Source organism: Petaurus breviceps, unplaced genomic scaffold (assembly GCF_028583685.1).
Source record: "Petaurus breviceps papuanus isolate PSGF00001 unplaced genomic scaffold, PetGlider_PUasm1.0 171, whole genome shotgun sequence".
Lineage (NCBI taxonomy): Eukaryota > Metazoa > Chordata > Mammalia > Diprotodontia > Petauridae > Petaurus > Petaurus breviceps.
Genome location: NW_027185754.1, coordinates 6,580,233 through 6,596,898, shown reverse-complemented (window position 1 = coordinate 6,596,898; position 16,666 = coordinate 6,580,233). Strand labels below are relative to the sequence as shown.

At 44.0% G+C, this 16,666-nt stretch overlaps 1 protein-coding gene and 2 long non-coding RNA genes across 3 annotated transcripts in view; 1 reads left to right on the top strand and 2 right to left on the bottom strand.

The window, feature by feature from the left end:
* The window catches only part of SALL1 (spalt like transcription factor 1), a 15,982-nt gene extending 15,592 nt beyond the window's left edge, over window positions 1-390 (bottom strand). The window contains exon 1 of the mRNA XM_069082509.1: window positions 231-390. Coding sequence (XP_068938610.1) covers window positions 231-306 — 76 coding nt within the window. The 5' untranslated portion in view covers window positions 307-390. The remainder of the gene's footprint in view (window positions 1-230) is intronic.
* A 722-nt stretch (window positions 391-1,112) lies between these two features.
* Window positions 1,113-16,666, top strand: part of LOC138157059 (uncharacterized) — a 57,410-nt gene continuing 41,856 nt past the window's right edge. Inside the window, exon 1 of the long non-coding RNA XR_011167285.1 lies at window positions 1,113-1,394. This is a non-coding gene — a long non-coding RNA (uncharacterized lncRNA). The remainder of the gene's footprint in view (window positions 1,395-16,666) is intronic.
* Window positions 5,733-6,745, bottom strand: LOC138157258 (uncharacterized). The gene is made up of 2 exons (XR_011167344.1): window positions 6,202-6,745; window positions 5,733-6,026 (listed from the first exon to the last, which is right to left on the bottom strand). It is a non-coding gene; the product is annotated as an uncharacterized lncRNA (long non-coding RNA).

Here is a 16,666-nt window from a genome sequence, read left to right as displayed (position 1 = left end):
GAGAGAGAGAGAGAGAGAGAGAGAGAGAGAGAGAGAGATTGATTTAAAATGCATCTGTATTTAAAATAAAATCGCCAAGATGAAGGGTAAACCAGGAGTCTGGAGGTGACGGCGGGGAAGTTGGTGCGGAGCGCGTGGGGTTGTGTGGAGTGTGTGGAGGAACGAGTGTGTGTGTGTGTGTGTGTGTATGTGTGTGTGTGTGTGTGCGCTGCGCGGGCTAGGGGACTCACCATCTCGCTGGGGGAGCGAGGCCAGAACGGGGTCGGATTGGAAATGTTGAGGCTTCGCTTGCTTTCTCCGCGACATGCTGGCTCAAACATCGGCTGGGGCAGAATAAAAAATTACTAAAAAAAAATCTTCTCAAAATTACGGAAATCGAGCGGCGGCGGTGGCTCCCCCCTCCCGCCTGCCCGCCCCCCTCCCCGACTCCCCGGCCCTCCGCGCAGCGCGCATGTGTCCTGCTATAATTATGATTATCAATAATGCATTGCGATTAATCATAGAGGGGCTCTTTGAAAGGCGATTGGCAACGGGCCAGCGCTATTCAAACCCGCTCGCCTTAATCAATTAGCTCGTGATTTGCTGTAGACCCCTGTCTCTCTGCCGCTCCTGCCCAATAAGCCGGCCGCGGGGTTGTCTCTCCCCAAAGCGGAGCCAGAGACTGTGTTAACCCTCTTAGCAACCGGCTGGGACTCCGGCAGGCGCTGTTGGCCTGCCTTCTGTAGGAATGCGAGTTTCCCCCAGTCCCAGTCCCCGTCCGCGTCCTCGCGCCCCCCCCCGTCCCCCTCCCCCCCCCCCCCCCCCCCCTTTCCCCAACTCCCCGATTCAGGCTGGGCAGACCCAAAAGAGCAAACCCTCCCCGAAATTAAAATACTGTTAGGGAGGGGTGGAGGGGAGGAGGTGGGGGAGGAAAAGAAGTGGGACGGATACAGAGAGGACTGCAAACTTCCCAACTTGGACCGCGCTTCACAGGCTCCAGCAAGCTACGGGTTCCTCGGACCAGGCTGGGCTGCCCAGGGCTAAGGGACATGTGCAGGGCAGTTGCGAAGGGTGGGATGACAAGGTTTCTGGGGGTCGAACGCAGGATCCCTGCTTGGGAAGCAACTGACCCTGAGTAAGCCATTAGCCCCCTATCCAGATCTGGTTGTACATTTCCCCTTTCATCAAATTCAATCAGAAAACACTAGCGGAAAAGTATCGCCCCCACCCACCCACACTGGGGGGGAAAAACAACAAAATAGTCCAGCGTAATTTTGCCTCCTGCTTGTGTCCGCCACGGTTCTCTCTCCCTCCCTCCTCCGCTCCCTCCCTCTCAGCTCGCCAGCTCCTCTCTCAGAGCTCAACATTCCCAGTATCCAGGGCTCCAGGGGTGCGGAGAAGAGGATCCAGGAAAGGTTTGGGAAGGTTTTGTTTTGTTTTGTTTTTCCTCTCCTGTCCCCCTCCCCCTCTTTTCACTCTCTTGTTCCCTTTCTCCACCTCACTCATTCCCAGGACAATTAGAGCTTAAGTTTTAGTTTTCGGGAGAAGCGGCCCCGGTGCCAGTGGGATACGGGGGAGGCCTGGTCCCGCCCCGCCCCAACAAGTGTACCCCCTCCTTTTGCCACCCTATAACCCCGCGCCACCCGGGGTTGATAGGTGGGAGCGTCACTTGGCCGCGGGGAAGGAGGAGGCGGCCGAGGCTGAGGTGAAGGCGAGGAGCCCCCGGCAGAGAAAAGGGACTGGCCACGGAAGGGAGTTTTTTCTCCGAGCAGTCTGGTCAGGGGGGCCGGGTATCAGGGATCGGGAACCAAGGGTCCTACCCTATGTTCTCTATCCCTAATGGTCCTGTCTCCCCCCCCCCCCTCTACCCCCTACAGAACTCGGGACTGGGTGAAGCTAGCGCACTAGCCCGAAAACTGGGGTACAGGAAAGAAGATCCTAGGCCCGTGGCCCGTGACCGAGGCCCTGGATCCAAGCAATTCGCACCTTCCCAGGCCTCTGTCCACTGTGCAACTGTTGGCTGAGGGGGGCGCTGTGAGCCTTGCAGGGGATTGGGGGGCCAAAGGGGCAGCCACAGGAGCTGGCCCTGGCTATGTCTGCCCTTCTAGGCAGAGGCAGAAAATTAGTGTGTGAGTGTGCGTGTATGTGTTCGTGCGCGCGACCGTCTGTGTGCGCGCGTGTGCAACTGGGAAGGTGCTCTGTGCGTCTGTGTCCGCCTGTCCCTTTGACTGTAGCGTTCTGTTCTCTCTCGGCTGTAGAACACTACTAGGAAACTTCCAGATCCTGGGCAGGAGCTCTCCGTCCGGCAGAAAACTAACCTTCGTCTCCCCCACCCCTGGGTTCTGCGTCGCTCTCTCCAGTCCTCTAGGCGCAGGCTGTCACAGGACCAGAGGTTCTGGCAGAACTTCTGTCCCTTCCCTTGGGAACCTGGACTGCCCTCTCTCTGTTTCTTTCGCTTCCTCGAGCATCATTTATTCTGGGGTCAGGGTAGTTCAGCTCTCCTCGTCTAGAGGAATAACAAACTTCTTTGTAGAAGGAAGGAAAGGCCGGGATTGTAGGATGCAGGAGTTAACTGAAGGGATATAGACATTTCCATTTCAAATGACCTTAGGAAACTTGGATGGAAGTATAAAGGACTCCCTAGTTCGGAAGCATAGTTCCTGATTTTGCAACTCATGCAAGGAACAAAGTTAAACCGCTGGTTCATCTTAGAAATAGAGAAAAGGAAGAGGGAGTCTAGCTAGGCGCTCAGTTAGCTTCTGCTACTGGAGGTTCCCCAGAGGTATTGCTTTTCCTAAGGACAGTCTCTGTGTCTCCCTCCCCCCTCTCCCCCTAAGCTCTATAACCGCTTTTCTGTCTCCTTAGTCTTCGTAGTTCTTTCGCTCTGTTTTTCTTTTCCTGTCTCTGTTCCTCTGCCAGCGTGGTTTTTTTTCCCCTCAGAGATTTTTCCTCTCTCTCTCTCCCCCTCTCTCTGTCTCTTCTGTCTATCCTCGTCTCTGCCTTCTCGGGTCCTGTTGCGTACAGTAGATTTTGATTAAAAGACAAACGAATCTATCAGTGGGGATGATGTTGAAGAATGAAGATAATAATGTTTCTATAGGTGCCGCTTCAGATGTCATTATTTTCTACTGAATATTTAAAGAGATCCCCTCAGTAAAGATGGATCTACTTTGCGCCTGGTGTGTCAGCCACTCTTCTTTCCCGGCACCAATTTGTGTGCGGATCAAGGCGCAAGAAAATGTACTAACCAGTACTTACACCCCAATCCTCACAGAGACGCACTGACACAAGGATGCGCGTAAACGCTAGTGCACTCTTAAAGACCTGCAAATACTTGTGAATGCACACAAACACATTCGTTTTTCACACTTCCACAGCCACCCTCCACCCCATGAAAGAACCTTTTCTGGAGACTTAAACTACCATCAGAAAGAAGCCCTCTGGGAGGAGAGTAGTTACTTTGCACATACAAATTACCTTCTCGTTTGTACGTTCAGTGTACGCCCAAGATCTGTCTTTCCCGAACATTTGCACCCATGTATATTACTCGGTGTGTGTGTGTATGTGTGTGTATGAAGATTCAAGCCTTCCTCTCGCAATACCTGTCCCCGCAAAGAAAAAAAAAAAGAAAAGAAAACGCGAATGTAGTTGTTCAAATTTTTAATGTTGAAATAGGCTCGCGGAAAAAAAATAACTAGAACAACAAAAGTTTAATAACTTTTTTCGTTCCTTTCCATACTCTATAGTATTGAGACGAAAGATACTCTTAGAATCAGAGGGTGATGGCTAATCTATTGTTTGTTTTCTTTCTCTTTAACTTTAAAGGGACTGGAGAGGAGAGGTAGGTGGAGAGGGGAATAAGGAGGAGGGGGAGGGATGGTGTCTGTAGGGAAAGAGAAGAATTGGTCTTTATTGTTGTTGATAGCAATACATCAATTAAGTGCCATTGTCTTCAGTAGAAGTTCGTAGTGTTTACAAGCCCGAATGGAGAGATGTCAGGGCAGCCGCGAATGAGTGTGTGTGTGTGTGTGTATGAGAGAGAGAGAGAGAGAGAGAGAGAGAGAGAGAGAGAGAGAGAGAGATTATGTGCCTGAAACGTCGAACGAACCTTAGTGGCTCTATGAGGGCTGATTTATCTGGGGGAGGGAGGAGGGACAGAGTGAGGGGAAGAAGAGAATGAGGCAGTTAGTATCTCCAACGCCTGGTCCCATACTATTTCCCCTGCTTTCCTGCCCCAGGGATCAGCGATCTATATTTCTCCGCTGTGAAAATCCGCCCCCGGGTGAGAAGCAGCTGGGCTAGGGAATCGATGTCCGGCTTTAGGAGATGAACTGAGGGGAGGCTTTTGGATATGGGGGGAGGTTGTGAAGAGAATCAGGCCTGAGTCAGGGTGCCAGAAGCAAAGGAAGGAAGGAATTATTCCCTGCATGTGGGTGCAATCGTAAAGCAAGCAAACCGAGGCCCTACTTGTCACCCATTTTCTGCACCTCAGGCAACCCATTCAACCATTGCTCCTCTCCTATCTGACTCGGCCGTTTTTTTTTTGGGGGGGGGGGGGACTGGGGGAGGCGGATAAGCAATAAAAGTTTGTTTTTTTAATACTCCTGATTTCGAGTCCTTTCCCCCGCCACACACACACACACACACACACACACACACACACACACACACACCCCTTTATTCTAGGCTTTCTCTCAGGCTTCCCCAAATTTGTGGACCCTTTAGAGGCCCCAGTCCAGATGGGCGCATACAGAGACAGCTGGAGCAGGGAAAACAGTCAGGAGGCCGCAGCTGCAATTGTCAAAGGAAGCCGCATGGAGAAAGTTTAGGGCCAGCATCTCTCCTTCCCTCCCCTCTCCCAGCCCTACGATCTGGTCAAGGATCTCAGAGATCCTCCCCTTTTTCTCCCCCTCCCCATTTTCTGATTTACTTCCCTGGGAGGGACTCTCAGATAAAGGCCTTAAGTTTTGTCTCTTTTTCACGCTTGCCATCCCCAGAGAAGTGGCCTGAAACCGAGCAGCAATCTTGTTTTAGTAGTCTTCAGAGGCCTGATCTAGCTTCTCAAGTTGTGGCGAAGAGGTCTCCTGTGCCTAAACCAGCAAGGTCTCTGGACCTCTGGTGACGCCCCAGAGTTCTTCAGCTGCCTTTCGCTTAAACCCCTCATTTCTGTACTCGGACAATTGCGCCACTAGTTCTGTGCGCCCACATCCTTGTACTCCCCTCCCCCCTCCCATTCCTGGGGTTCTCAACGTTTGTAGCACTAAGAACAGTGCATTTTAAAATACAAAGTAAACATAGCCGAAGAGCGGACAATGAGCGAGTTTTGAGGTGGGAGGCAACAAGGAAAGCATCTGGATGTGCAGGATTGATGAAAAACATTTAGGTAAAGAAACCTGGAAATCAAATCGCCAGTCACTCTCCTCGATTTCCCTCGTTTCCCCCAAGGCGGGTGAGATGGAGAAGGTGTGTGTGTGTGTGTGTGTGTGTGTGTGTGTGTGTGTGTGTGTGTGTTTGCGCGCGCGCACGTAAATTCTAGGGGTTTTGGTTGGATTCGTTTATTTGCATTCCCATCAGGGATGCCTCGGGAGTTGAGAAGTGGAAACACCCTTGGTCCAGCGAAGGGAGCACACTCCAGAGCTCATATGACCAAGGCTCCCGTGTCATGATTTTCCGGAGGAGCAAAAAAAAAACAAAAACAAAAACAAACAAACAAAAAAAAACCCAATGAAGTTTGTAAAACAGACAAACAGAAGTAGATATTGGAATATGATTTTTTAAAGCACCTTTTTACCTTACAGCAAAAAGGTTTTTTTTTTCCAAATGTAAACTAATCAATTGCAAATCACAAAGAGAGGAAAGTAGATGGAGGAGGGTAAGGAGAGAGAGAGAGGAAGGGAGGGAGAGGGAAAGGGAGAGGAAGAGAGAGAGAATATGTGCACAACTACGATGTACTAGTCTAATGCTGGCATCATCTTTCAGAGGCCTCTGAGATACTCAGTGGTCGTCGGGTACGTTCATTTCCTTCTGCTTTTGGGCAGCCCGATGTCCTATAGGATAGCGGAGAGAGAGCGAAGAAAAGTGTGTCAAGTGAGTCCGAATTGATACCCCCAGCCCCACAGTGCTTCTAGGAGTCGGAACAGAGCTGTAAAAAGCCCAGATTCAAGCCCTGTTACTAATGATTTTCCTCTGTTCCCCCCACCCCACACCCCCACCCCGCCTCACCATTTCAATTCTTTGAGTCCTAGTCGGCGGAAAAAGTCGACCTCGCCCAGAACTCTCGACTTCCAGATTGGAGAGGTTCCTTTGCCTTCTTGCTGAGCCATACGCTCCCGGTGCTGGACGAAGGGTCTCCTGGAGTCTGTTTCCACAGTAGGCTCTATTCGAGTCCAGAGAAAGCAGCTCTGCGAAGCTAGGGGAGGCTTCTCGGAGACCACACCCGGGCCTGAGAAATATAAGCCCAGTCCCACTTTATGAGGCAGCTGCTGAACCCTTGGCTTCCCTATCCTGAACTGACCCTAAAGAGAATTGCCTTCTCTTTTGCGGACAGCAAACTTCACCTTACCTCCCTCCAGGCTGCATCAAACAGGTTTAAAAAAAAATTGGCATCACCAGGGACCCTTCCATTAAAAAACAAACTTTCTAGCCTTCTGCGCTTGCTAACGTTTCATCTTTAAATTCATTGGACTTCAAATGCAAAAATACTTCCTTAAGAGTACAGCATGTGACATTTTCCAGAAGAAATGCCCTGAGAAAGGGGGGAAAAAAACCGGAACAATCCCAAGTAAAATAAAAAGAAATAAATAAAATCCACTTTTTTTTTGTTTTGTCTGAAACCTTTTCACAATTTTCTAAGCATGGGAAAAAAAGATAATTTGTCTATATGTACTGCAGTGTATCTAATAAAAGGACTGTAGCAATAGAATCTTCACGATGCCACAGGGGAATTTGCCCATTATCCAATAACTAGCGTTTAGCTCTTATGAGATAACTATCCAAAGGGAAGTCGTTCTTATCAACTAATTGACTGTGGGACCTATATGTGTGAGAGAGGGATGTGAACCCCCTGCTCTCTGAGTATGGGTACTCTGGGGGCATATTGGGTGAATTAATTTTTATTTTGATAAATAATGCAGAAGGAAGGGTGTCCACTCTAGGCAGTAACATGAACAGGGCAAACCAACTGACTATAACTTGCAAAGCAAAACAAAACAAAACACCACCTTCTGTTACCTTCCACAGCCAAAGTTCTTTGTAAGGAAAAAAAAAACCCACCAAGAATTGTCACCGGATGTGAGTCAGCATTGGGGGTGGAGGGGAAGCCTGTTCACACTGAAATCAAACTCTGTCGATGACTTATGCCTTTGCGGTTTCGTTGCAAAGAAACACCTTTTCATTCTCCTTTTATTAATCAAACGATGAAGAAGAAACTTAGAAACAGGGCAGAGACTCAGCAACTTTACCAACATACCCTTTAATTTATGCCCTGTCCATCACTACCATAATTGGTAATTTATAAAGGCATCCTTAGGACATTGGAATAAGCCCTAGTGCCTCTGGTCTTTACTGGGATGAAATGTGTAGTTCATACTAAGAGATTCAGAAATGAATTCCTGTGATTTTGTAATATTTCCTTTCTGTTTTTCTGACCAAAGTAGGTTTCCCAGGAGTGGAGAGTCTGTTCTTGGGGATGCCTCAAACACACTGAAACCTTTAGGGGTTTTGCCCAACTAATCAATCTTACGAAAGTTCGATTCCTGCTGGTTCCACACTAGACCTAGAGACAATTTCAGTCCCAAACTGCTAGACTATTCTGCCTTGCTGGCAGCAGCGAAATATATGCCTGCTGGAAGAATCAGGATATCTGAGAAGTAGGGGGAGAGAGAACAATTCATTCAAACCCTTCCTCTTTCCTTCTATCCCTCTTAACTAGAATGAATTTTCTGAATCACTGTGTCATTGCCTTGTTCTCTGAGTCTCTAGCTATAACTCTTTGGCCTTAAAAACTAAAAAAAAAAAAATAGCACCAATACCATTGCTACCACCCTCTCCATCTTGACATCTGGCTTAGTAAATAGGTTTAAATTCTTTAAAATACCCTCTTCCCAACCTTGTTCTTATAGTCTGTCTAGATCTCCTGGCTCTCTCAAGCCTTCTCAAAACAGAAGCAATTATCCTTTTAAGTGATAATCCTAAAAACATTATTTTCTTCTTCTGTCCTCCCCCAAAACTCACATTAATGTTAGGAACCTGATCCAACTTTTCCCTCATCCTCCTGGCTAAAAATTCTTACCACTGCCCCACCCCACCCCCATCCCCTTCCTGGCCCCCACCCCAAAGTCTTTTTTTAGTTCCAGTTTTAAGAAACGGTTGTAGTAAAATCCAACCTCTACCAGAACTTGCTCATCAGCTGATTATGGTTCCTTTGCAAAAACTTTATTTCGTTGCTGGGGACTGTGTGAGAGAAGTCGGGATCTCAGCAAATTCCATTGTCTTCCGCTAGATCAAAACAATTAGAGGAACTCCAGGTATAGAAGGTGGAGTCTCCAAATGGCTTACATTTTCTAGGGACAGTCTTGCTTCCTTATTTCCTCTGTCCCATGGTATTCCCAATTTGGGTTTAAGAGAATAACTGACTGAAGTGAACCCATGGCTCCCATATGTTCCCTATCTTGCTTTCTTTTGCACTGATCTAAAATTCATCCAAAATCAACAGGGAATAGCTTTATTTCCCTTGACCTTCTTGGAGCTGGAGACAACTTCTTTACTCATACCTGTGCTGAAGCACATGGAAAATAACTTGAAAATGGGTGAACTTTGAATTTACTGGGAAAAGTGTGAAAATTCCCTCTCCCCCTGCCCCTATGGCAAATGCTTAGTAAGTGTCAGGTGTGAAAAGTGGCCATCTGTACTCTTTGTGCCAAGGCTACCAAATTGTAAAAGGATTTCAAAGAGAAATGAGCTGCTAAATTCTTTGGAAAGAGAAAAATTGTGAGATGATAAAGAATGCACAACATTCCTCTTGTACAACCTGTTTTGGGCATTGGCACTCTTTGTCTAGAGCTACCCTTCATTTCAGGGAGGGGACTGACAACTTTTTCTAGAGCATCCTCTAAGCATTTGGAAAAAGTAGTTGTTGAGGGGAGGTACAGAGAAGACAGTAAGACCTCTGCACTTGGGAAATTTATGATCAAGATGGAAGAGAAGACTTTTACACAGAAAACCATCAAAGATCATGGCTTCCTTTGGTGGGTTGTTTTCCCCTAATAGAATATAAGCTCCTTGAGGGCAAAGAATTATCTTTTTTTAACTTCTCTTTATTCCTATTGCTTAGCACATGGCACATACTAAGTTCTTAATAAATTATTGTTGTGGTTGTGGATGACGATTTGTTGTTGATGATGTTAAGAAATTGAGACCCAGAGAGGAAGGGTAACTTGCATAGAGTCACACAAGAAGTACATAGCAGAGAGGGAATATGAACTTTTTTTCTGACGACTCCAAGTCTAGCACTCTTTTAACCTAGCTTTTCTGTTTATTTTTAAGGGCAACAAGAGGCTCCATGCCACTGATATTGCAGGTTGTCATTGGTTGTTGACCAAAATGGATTGACTTACATTTGCAGTTATATTTTATTTTGTTTGTTTATAATGGGATGGACTACTACTCTGGGATGTGGAACAACATACACACACACTCACACACACACACACACACACACACAGAGGAGGCTCTTTCTTGGTAGGACCTTTTGGATGAGATAAGCCAAAGTAAGCATTATAGGCAGCAGCAGCAACACATTTTCACTTCCATCTCATTTTACTTCTTTTTTTTGCCAGTCTATAAAAATTAATCAAGGTGATAACTGCAGGCCATTAAGTGTAGAGGTGACCAAAATCTAATGGCCTATGGAAAAGCTTCAGCAATCCACTAATGTGGGTTTAAATGCCATGTATCTCTCAGCAGCTATACTATCTGAAGATTGTGGAATTGGCATACCTATTACTCTTACTATCATCACCATCATCACCATTACCATCACCATAACCATCATCATCATCATACTAGACCTATAAATTCATCAGTGTAGAGATATCTCAGATGAGAAAATTCTTTTTTACCATTAAAATCTGGAGTTTTCCCATAACTTATAAGTCTTGCCTACAGCAATGAGAGATTAAGTGACTTTGCCAAGGTCACACTACTTATAAGAGTCAAACCTATAAGAGTAAAAACCTTGGTTGTCCTGATTCCTAGATTAGTTTTCTGTTCACTATTCCCCCTCCACCTCCTCATCACCATCATCATCATATCATTACTAAAGAAAGATCAATGTGACTGGGCAGTGGTCCATACTTTTGTATTATTAACACATTTTTAATCAAAAAGATTTAAAAAAAATTATTGACCTGAAATGCCTGTCATAGCAATATTTTACAAAATGAGAAAGCCAAAAGAATATGTGCACTTTGTTGGGCAGAATCACTTTTTCTTTGGGAAATATCTGACAATAAACATAGTATACAACATTTTCTGATACTAGTGAAATGATGGTGATATTTCTTCTTCTTCATGGTTGAGGTGAGCAAGCTTTATTTAATCTTTCATTCTAGACCCTTCCTCTTAAAAAATAAAACAGTGTCCTGGGCGCTGAGAGGCTTTCAGTAGAGACTTCAGTATTCAAGATAGTATGTAAATTATCTGTAAGTACCCTTCACTATCCAGATGGGTAAAATCTCAGTGACTTTAAAATGATTAAACATTTCAAATGATTTATTGGACAACTAGAACCATCCATTTAGGTGAGGATTGGATACAGTTTTTTTCCAACAAGCTTTGGATACTGCCAAAGTCCTCCTGTAATCTTTCTTGGATTCTGTTTTATCCTGCTCATCCTAGGGAGTTTGCTGCAAGAGTTAACAGTTCCCAGCTCTGAGTTGGGAGTGGGGAGAGAAAAATGTTTCTATTTATTCACAATATCAAATCCATTTTAATTTTTAAAGTTTATCTCATTAAGCACTTTCAAGATGATTGCTGAGGATTGTATTTTGGGGTGGTGGTGGAATAAAAACAAAGCAAAAACCCCTTCACTTATTCTGTTGGAAAGGAAAACTATTCTGCTGTTGACAGAATAGCTTTCTTAATATTCAGACTGAATTGAGAGGATCTGTTGAGAGGGAGGAGCAAGGACAGTTTTACGTTGTTAGGGCTTCAGAAGTTTCCTGCAGGCAGAGAAAGAGAAGGAGCCTAGCAGTAGAGAAATAGCACTGAAAGTTTAAATCAACCCTGGCTTCATATTTTGGATCTGGCCAGTTAAGAACTGTGTGATCTTAGACCAGTTGTTTTTGCATCTCTGGGCTTGGTTTCTTTCTTTGAAAAATCAGAACTAGATGACTAGAAGTTTATTTTATTTAGCTCTGGTTCTGTGAAGGAGCCCAGGGTCTAAAGATTTCTCTATACAATGCAAGTCATGTTGCTGTTTTCTCTATGAATGGAATTGATGTTGTTTACACTGAACTGATCAGTTCATTGCCTTGGCTTTATTAGTCATGACTGATACATCCAAGTGTTAAACATGTACAAAAGTACATTTTCATCTCTCTACCAATTAATTTACACCCACAGTTTTAATTGGGCAGACTTTTAAAGCTCTCAGTTCTTTTGGGGTGTGTGTGTGTGGGGGGGCTGGAGTCACAGGATCTAGATTTGAGTCAGTGTTACTATACACTACCTGTGCAACCCTAAGTCCTTGACCTTTTTCCTCATCAGTTTCCTCATTTGCAGAATGAGGAATGTGGATTATCTCATCCATTCTAAATCCTATGACCATACTCAGAGGGCATCCGTGGAAATAAAGTGAGGAAATGTGTATGAAATCCCTTGCTTTGAGAGGCATCATGGTGCATTGTTCTGGCAACCAAGGAAACAGATTCAAATCCTGACTCCACTTTTGTATGCCCATGGACATGTAAAATTACTCAATTTTCCTGAGCATCTCCATGTCATCATAAGGAATAATAGCTATAGTGCTTCCTTTTCACAAGACTTTTGTGAAACTTGATGCAAAGGGTTTTGCAAAACTTAAAGCTATTTATTTCCCCTTGAAGAGGCCAAACTATTTCCCTGCTTCGTTCATTCTACTGAAGAGAAGAGAGAGTGAGACTCAGGGGAGGGAAATGATTTCCAAAGTCATCCTAGTAGGTAGCAGAGACTGAACTTGAGCCACTCAAACTCAGGTCATCTGGCTTATGATTGTGACTGACATGGATCTTTCTTTCACTGCAGCATTTGTTTTCCTTGACATGAATGAAAGAAATCTATTATGTGAAATTCCTTTTATCAAATCTGCTTTATTAGTCATGACTTGAGAAATTGACCATAAGTAGTAGGAACTCAATGAATACATAGGGATATAACTCTTGTAACATGCAGTAGCTAATGATGGTTAGCAGTAGCTAACCTGGAGAGGTACCATAGCATTAAGGAAGAACACTGTACTTAGGGTTTCAAAACTGGTTTCAAATCCCAGATCTGATACCTGTGTGACATTGGAACATCACTTCTACTCTCTGAGATTCAGCTTCCTCGTCTATAAAATGAGGAGTCGGGAAGGGCTGACCTACTATAAGGTCCCTTTCAGATCTAAAATCCTATTAGGATCCTATAACTTAAGTTCAACTGTGAAGGATAAGATGCATCTAAACCAAAAATTGTAGAAGAACAGAAAGATTCCATGGGAGAATGGTATAAACAAAGATGTGATGGTGGGAATAAGCCCAAATTATTCAGAGAAAAGAAATAAATATCATAAAGTCCAAATTGGTCATTAGAAAGCCAACCTTGGAGCAACTACATTTGCTAAACTAGAGAACCAAAAACACAGAGCTCATTAAAAGGTGTTAAATACAGAAAGAGGCATTTCTTTGATTATTGACTGAGTCCATAAGGTGCCAGTATCAGGGTAAAAAATGGAAAGCACATGGATTTTTCAAGCTAAAATATTTGGCTATAAATACAATATAACTCTATTATAATGTAACCATCAGTATTACATAGATTTAAGTTTAACTTGAATCTATTTGCTTCTGAATTGTCTGACCTCAGGTGGAGCCTAGTCTAACAGAGTGATGCTTGCCTGTCTATTTATTCTAACCAGACAATGTCCAGAGAAGGGCAGACAGCAGTATCATGAGGTGATCTGAATCTATGTCACATAAGGATTGACTTAAAGAATATTAGTTTTTTAGCCAGAAATAGAGAAAACTCAAGGAGGATATGGAGGGATGAATTGTATATTGTATTCATTTGTATTCAAATATTTTAAGGGACTACCACGTGACAGACCTGTTCTACTTGGTCCTAAGAGTATAGAATTAGGAGCAATGAGTTGCAGAAGTTGTTGAGACAAATTCCACTTCACATAAGGAAAAGTTTCCCAATCATTAGATCCATCTCAAAGTGCAAGGAGGAAGACCAACAGACCTGAAGCACCCCAAGACTTGGCCTTGTTGGTGGTGCTTTTAGATCAGATTGTCAGCTGAATGAGGCTGAAGAGGACATGTCTTATCTAAACTTTGAATCTTCCCACAATACTAGCACACTTCATTAAGAATGAATAATGTTGAATGAGTAACATAAGGGGGATTATTGCCTTCTTTTAGGCCTAAATCAGACTTCAAGGTCTAATTCAGGGGAGGGGAACCACATGTGGCCTTCTAGGTCCTCTGGTGTGGCCTTTTGATTGAGTTCAAATTCTACAGAACAAATCCTTCTATTAAGGAGATTTGTTCTGTGAAATTTGGATTCAGTCAAAGGGCCACACTTTAGTACCTAGAGGGCCACATGTAGCCTCGAGGCCAAAGGTTCTCCACCCCTGGTCTAACCTAACCATCTCTGAAGTTCTATAGTTCTTTATTTGTACCTTGGGAAAAGAGTTCATTGTTATTGTCACCTAAGTGAGTAGCTTTCTAGAAAGAATCACACCAATGAAAGGTCTTATTTTTATCCACCGATTTGCTACTTAACCATAAATACAATAGAAGTATAAAACAATCACATCCATTTAGGTATAAGTTATCCAGATAAGATATGATCATAGGACTGCTAAGAAAAAATACATACTAGGATCTGTAGCCTTATTGCCCCATGCCTAATTTTTCTATACCAGGAAGAAGAATGAATAGTAGTGATGAAAAAAAAATAGAAGACCCTGCCTATTTATTCCCTCAAAAAGTACCATATTACATACATGCTAACTTCCCTCGATTTTCTGCAGCTTCTCCTGGAAGAGTCAGCTGAGTTTCTTCAGGCAGAATTGTCTGATTTCAGAAGCTATCCCTCACTAGTTTACTGGTATAACTTTTAAGGCACGTGTTTGTTTTAAATTTCCCAGAGAGACTTTCCCTATCTCCCCCCCCCCTTTTCTTGGAAGTAATCAAGACTTAAGGTACCACATTTTAGAGATTACAGAAAAGGGTTAAGAAAGTACCCTAAATGTGCTGTGGGTCAAGTAAGTTATGGAGCCTCAGACAGGGCAGTTCAGATCTTTCTTTTGAGGACTACTGACACTCCCCCCCCCATATTATTTACTATAAATGGGTGTTCATATCATGGGAGAGATATGAAATACTTAGATCCACATTTCAACTTTTACTTCTAAATTACTTTTTTTTCTTTCTTTCAAAGACGAGGGGAAGAAAATTGGTCTTTAGGCAAGAGTTTGGCAGAATATTGCTTTTTTTCCCTCTCTCTCCAAAAATCAGAAGGGACTGACAAGGCTTAGCTTCCCTCAAGTAATTTAATTTGTAATGGATCTCAATGGTGCTTGGGTCCCCTGGAAGATCGACTGCAAGAGTCTGTAGAATTCCCTCTGGCAGCATCTTGTGCTCAATGACAAAATGCATTGGAATAAAATCTAATGTTATTATATTCCTCAGCTTCTCCCAACCTGCACCAATTAGCCACATTAAAAATATATCCAGCAACTCAAAATTTCAATTGGACTGAATGGCTCTGGAAAGTTTGCCCCCTTTAAAATGGTTTTATTTGTTGCAATGCAGTGCCCGAGATGTTTATCAGTAATGGGCAGACAGGCCCACGGAAGGAAGAGCCTTAATTCTGTCTGAGACAGCCTCTTATTGCTATTGATAGTTAGCATTGGTGTCCAGCCTGAGAAATGGAACTGCTGCAGGCAGCTTCAGTCAAGACATCTTATTGATCTACTGCTTTCTTTGCCTCCCCGGAACTAGAAAAGAAAAAGAAAAAGTCAGGGAGAGCTGGTGGTATGAGGACTATGGAGCAGCCCACTCCACACTGGCTCAGAAGAGTGTGTGAGTCTGTGGGAGGGCGCATGGATATACTTCGTGCTTCGGCCACTCCACGGGCTATCGTCGTATCCCACAGCCTGAGAGAGAAGCGTCAGCAGTTCAGCAGTAACGTCCTTTCTGGAAGAGTAGTCATTGCAAACTGCAATTTGGGGCCTGTAACTATTGCTGCCCGCCCCCATGACATACGAGACCCTCTCCTAAAATCTTGTTAAATACAGTCAATATGAACTAGAACTCCTATGAATTCCATTCAGAAATAATACATTTCCAGGTCGGTCGTCACCAGCCAGATATTACAGTCCCAAACACCTAGCCCAAATGGTGCAAAGAAACAATGTGCCCACCACTCTGATTTTGAATATAAGAATATATCTCCAGGATCAATTAACCTACTTCTCTGAGCATTCAGGGGACATCTTTAGGGTGCATATATATGTGAATTTATAATGGAGAAGAGACAATCAGCCATAGTCCCGTCTAGGAAGTCATATTGAACAGTGGAAAGTGCACAATTCCAATGACTACAGAGAATGAGGACCCTGGGAAGCTTAGGAGAGGAGGCTAGGATTGCAGGGGGACAACGGGGCATTTTCTTTTTTTTATTATCGTGGGGTTATGTTGTAAACAAGGTGAGATTTCCTTGGAGGAAAAATAGGGCATATGCCCAGTGGGTAACTGGCATTCTAGGGCTTAATAAAAGGTGTATGTTTGGGGGATGGGAGAAGTGGGGTGGGAGGGAACCAAACCTGGGTAGACCTGGGTCCCTGCAGCAAAGAGACAGCGTGTTAAATTCACACATACTTATAGCAATTATTCCAGCAACATTACCAGTCACTATTGGGAATTTACTACTAATCTAATGAAGGAAGGAGATCTGAGGTTCAAAAAACCAAACAAATCAGACTTGACCACAGAAAGGTAAATAGAACTATCCTGTGAGGTAGGAATTGGATCATCCTTCCTTCTTTGGTGGAGTATTGTTATATAATAATCCCTTATAGAAGATAAGACTCTGGGTTCTATTAGGTTGGTTATTGGTCATACCCTTAGGCCTGACTTAAATCACCTTTCCTTCTGCTTCTGGTGTTGGTAATAATAAGGGCAACTGTCAAAAGTCCTCTCTAATGTTAAAGTACTTTGGAATCTTCTCACTACAGAGATTCAAGCCATAAGGGGTGGGGGTAGGGAGAGAAACCTGTGAAATCAGAAAAGCTTAAATGTTGTCACCCTTACCCATCACTCTGGAGAGCATAGCATACACAATGTATTCTGAAGAGTCTCCCTTCAGAGTATATCAAATGTATGTCATGAGAGGATGTGGCCAGATTGTGTTAAAGAGAACCAGGCTAGCAGTGCTTCTATAC